The 4,227-nt window shown below is 52.3% G+C and overlaps 1 protein-coding gene across 1 annotated transcript; it reads left to right on the top strand.

Moving 5' to 3' along the window:
* The first annotated feature begins 234 nt into the window (after window positions 1-234).
* On the top strand, window positions 235-3,530 carry LOC144131172 (uncharacterized). The gene is made up of 3 exons (XM_077664441.1): window positions 235-355; window positions 945-1,147; window positions 2,678-3,530. The coding sequence occupies exons 1-3, from the start codon at window positions 334-336 to the stop codon at window positions 3,074-3,076; spliced, it is 624 nt and encodes a 207-aa protein (XP_077520567.1). The 5' UTR covers window positions 235-333; the 3' UTR covers window positions 3,077-3,530.
* The last annotated feature ends 697 nt before the right edge of the window (window positions 3,531-4,227 follow it).

Raw genomic sequence — 4,227 nt, 5'->3', positions numbered from 1 at the left:
ACGCACGAGAATCGAGCAAAATTAAGCAAAAAAAAACAAGAAGCGCTTGCGAATCGCACCTCGAAGTCATCTCGATCGCTGGCAGCGAAGGGGAAAAAAAACGCTCTCCACTGGGAACGTGGTCATGGCACGAGGTGATAAGGGAGCACGATATCTTTAATTTTTCCTTCTTGAAAGGGCGGTTAACCACATCGTGGAGCTGCGCTGCGGGTGACCTTTTGCCTCTAGAAGAACCCGTGCCTCTGGAAGAACGACTCGAGGAGCTTCAAGAACCTCCGGCTCTAGCGCCGCCTCTGGGACCGATTTTCCGGCCACCTCCAGAAGCGCTTTCCCATGCTAGGACCGTTCACTCTCGGTAAGTTTTGCCATGGCGTTCTTTTTCCAGCGACCTCTTTCTACGACCACTTAACGTGCACGACGCGATAGGATGAATTCATTGTTGGTTAATGCTCGCAATATGCACCTTCGCATTCACTTGGTCACGGAGACAATTTTGGAAACCTCGGTGGTAGTTGCTGACGCATCGAGGAGCGGTAGCCTTTGGGGCTTTGCGTGGCACGCCATCTGGCAAAAGTGTTGACTGTGTCTTTCTAGTAACTCTCCTGGGAGGTGTAGCCTGTTTAAGCGAACCAGTTGCGTCCACCATGCGTCCTCCGAGATTCCGGCAAGGCCCCGCATTTCATGCAGTTTGTTGCACATGCATTCCAAGTGTCATCAAACAGCGCGTGGCCCTCATACGGAGGGGCCAACTTAAACGCGTGAGGACCCTTCACCATCGATTGGCTAATGTAACAGCAGCACACGAAAGCCTGCGTCCTCGCCTTGGTTCCTAACCGCGTTTTTCTCCTTCTATTTTCTTCCGTTTAAGCCTACAGCGCATTTTGTTTCACATTCTGACCCTTGCTACTTATTATATGCCCTCTACTGATGTCCTTGTGCTCCAGATAACCTGCGGTACGTGTACAGCATCAAGCGGCGCCACTACCACGATGAACTGAAGGACAAGACTGCGCGCACAAAGTCCGGAGAACTGGAATACACGGGCCGGTGGAAGTTCTTCGACTGTCTCAGTTTCCTGTGCGTTCACTCGGAGCCTTTCCGTGCCGCCGTCGCCAGCCCTATGCTGCACTTCGAAGAAGAGCAGCTGGTGAGTCATTCCTCTCGCGTCCACGTCGTGTCACGCGCACCGGTATATCTGCGTACCGGCCTCACAGTCTCGCTGTGGCTGTGGCCCATTTTCCCTTTTCCCTCGCAGAAACGATACCCCTGCTGAGGAGTATAGAACTGCGCAACACGTAAAGTGAGACAACATGCGCGCTTTGGCACTCGGCAGAGTGTCGTGCTAGTCAGTGCCACACTTCCGGACTTCTGGAAACGATTTTATGGCGTCGCATTCAAACGCATCTCCGCGCTGTGCTTCGTCGCGATTCAAGTGAACTGGGGACTCTCTCTTTCGAAAGATGCCCGTATTTCGTGCAGCCACTTCAGGAGAACCCCCTGAGTTCTACATGCCCGACGTGGAGATGTAGTAAGTCTGTTAGACGAATGCAATTTAGGTTTAAAACGCGCGTGATGATATGGATCGTGCGGAGGCAAAGACGAAGCGGAGCGTGTGCACGTGTTCGTGCGGATGGGGCCTCGTCGTGTGTTCGCCGCGAGCTAGCGCATGCGATCGCGCGAGCACGTTCGTCTCAGTTCAGTGTTTGCTTCTCGCTGCGGTTACGAGCGTTGCGGTGGTGGAACGTGGTATGGCCGCCGATAAACAAACCCGTATTACAGCGCCGCGCCGCTAGCCAGCGTCCTACCAACCATGTCGCTCCGCACATGAATGTAAGGGCTTTCTTGTTTGGCATTTCGGACGCCTCTTAGATCTAGCTTCCATGTTCCTCAGTGTCGCGCTATTTCGCGTCGTCTCGATAAATATTTGCTTTGATGTGTGAAGGCGGTATCTCAGTCGAAGGCTCTTAAGCGGACCTGGGCCCACGATTACCTGCTCCTTGCACGAGAATATCTTCTACGATATTCCAGTGCACTCACACAAATGTACACAAAGTAGAGGACGACACGGAATGCGCAATAATAATAATAATTAATAATAATGATTGCTTTTTTGGGGAAGAAAATGGCGCAGTATCTGTCTCATACATCTTTGGACACCTGAACCGCGCCGTAAGGGAAGGGATAAAGGAGGGAGTGAAAGAAGAAAGGAAGAGAGAGGTGCCGTAGTGGAGGGCGTCAGAATAATTTTGACCACCCGGGGATCTTTAACGTGCACTGACATCGCACAGCAAACGGGCGCCTTACCGTTTTTTATCCATAAAAACGCAGCCGCCGCGGTCGGGTTCGAACCCGGGAATGCGCAATAGACGATCACATTTAAGCAAAGTGTCTCGGAGGTATGCTTGCAGGTCATCTACATCTCTACATGACAATGCGACAGCTCCAGGCACTCTCTTATAGTACAGCATTGGCGTCTATTTTCAGGTCTCCGGCCGCGATCTGCGAGGCGGCTGTTTCTTGAAGCATGTTGAAGTCCTGGTTTACTTACGTGCTCTTCTTTTTTTTCTGCGACCGTGACGTCAGAAGGGTTTGTCTCTAGCGTCTTCTTGAAGGTTTGGTTTGTGCCCACGGCTTGAGCAGATGGTCCCGACGCTATGGCTCACCTCACTGTCTGCAGATCGAGCTAGAAGAAGAGAGTGACGGGACACTTTTGGACGACGGTGACACCAGCGTCGTGGAGGCGGAGGAGTCTAGTATATTGCCGGACAGCATCTTGCCTACTGCCGACGCGTTGCGGGTGGCGGCCAAGGACGAGCCTCCAGCCACACCCAGCACGAGCCTGGAGTACGCCCTCTCCACCTTTCCACCGCCTCTCAAGAATGCGCGCGCTTCCTCATCCGCCGTCGCCGCGCCGGCCTCCAGCTTGGCTGTTCAGCTGCTGATTCAGACGCCCTCGGATTCGTGCAGCAGCAGTGTCGTGCCGCGCGTGGAGAACGTGCAGTCGCTGAGCTCCCCTGTTGTCGGCTACTACGACGAGTGCGACCAGTTCGGCAACATAGTCGCGAACTACATGTGACGCCTCTCGGAGGAGGACCGGCTTGAATTCCACTGCCACATCATGGGCTGTACCAAGGACTTCTTCAAGTGTTTTTCACATTTCGGCGTGAAACGGCGCCTGTGAATGCTGCAAATTCAGGACAAGATGGCCGCGAAGATCGTAATCTTTTCCATCACGGGCACTCTTGTGATCATTTTTTTTTCAGAACATTTCCTTTAATACAGTCAAGTTCGTAGCTTCATCTCTTTGCTTTCACCCGATTGATAAGGATCACACAGGTGCGTCGCTCTGGACGAAGTGTGTGTTGGCTACGCCGCTCTACGGTGAAAACAAGTACTGTAAGCTCAGCTAGCGTGGTCAAGCATCTGCAGCGTTAAGATGCATTCATAACGTTGCCAGTTTCAGCCTCATGACCAGCGAAAGTCTGTGTGTGCGTTCCTTTCATGCAAACCGCTACTATGTTTTTTTTCCCGCAATGCGAATAAGTGTATGTACAGTAGGTGTTGTGTGGTGTCAATAAACAAGTAGTACCCGTTTGTGACCATCCAGACAGTTGGTCTCCTCACTTTGCGGCAGCGCTACACTTGCTGTGCCCATCGCAAACTTGGCTAGCGCACTATTGATAATGGAGCACTTAGCCCTCTTAACCGAGAGTGGAATCAGATGGAGCTTATCTCATAACTATGACCTCAAGACGTGGCCGTCAATTATATTCTAATCGAGAAAGCTTTTTCTAAAGCATATAGATTTTAAATATATCTGGCGGATGGTGTATTATGACACTATAGGCAAGCAGTTGTGGGAGAAACCATTATAATTTATTGAAATCAATACGCGTAACATGTATGAATATTCACGCATTATTCTGTTGCTAGCTTGTGCCGTGATGAAACACGCGAATTAGAAGCTTGTGGAGAACCTGTTTTCCCCCTCCGTTTCGATGCGGCCCATCTTCATCGTCGGCCGTCGGGACGGACAGCCCCCGGCTGGGCGAGGAGGGAAGTCTCCCTCATGGGGGAAAGGGAACGGCGACGGGAGCGCCACCTCGTAGGTTACGCGGAATTCTGCGGAACCGGAGAGAAGCCCTTCGGGATCCGGCCAGCGTCGTGAGCGGTTGGAGCCGCACGCTCTCGTCACCTTCCGCGGCAAGCACACGGGGATCCGTTGTG

Source organism: Amblyomma americanum, chromosome 1, assembly GCF_052857255.1.
Source record: "Amblyomma americanum isolate KBUSLIRL-KWMA chromosome 1, ASM5285725v1, whole genome shotgun sequence".
Lineage (NCBI taxonomy): Eukaryota > Metazoa > Arthropoda > Arachnida > Ixodida > Ixodidae > Amblyomma > Amblyomma americanum.
This window is presented reverse-complemented; position numbering and strand designations above follow the sequence as displayed.

Coding starts and splice junctions, on each gene's coding strand:
- LOC144131172 (XM_077664441.1), top strand. CDS start 334: ATGCTAGGACCGTTCACTCTCG. Junction 356..944: donor GCTAGGACCGTTCACTCTCG/GTAAGTTTTGCC, acceptor CTTGTGCTCCAG/ATAACCTGCGGTACGTGTAC. Junction 1,148..2,677: donor ACTTCGAAGAAGAGCAGCTG/GTGAGTCATTCC, acceptor CACTGTCTGCAG/ATCGAGCTAGAAGAAGAGAG.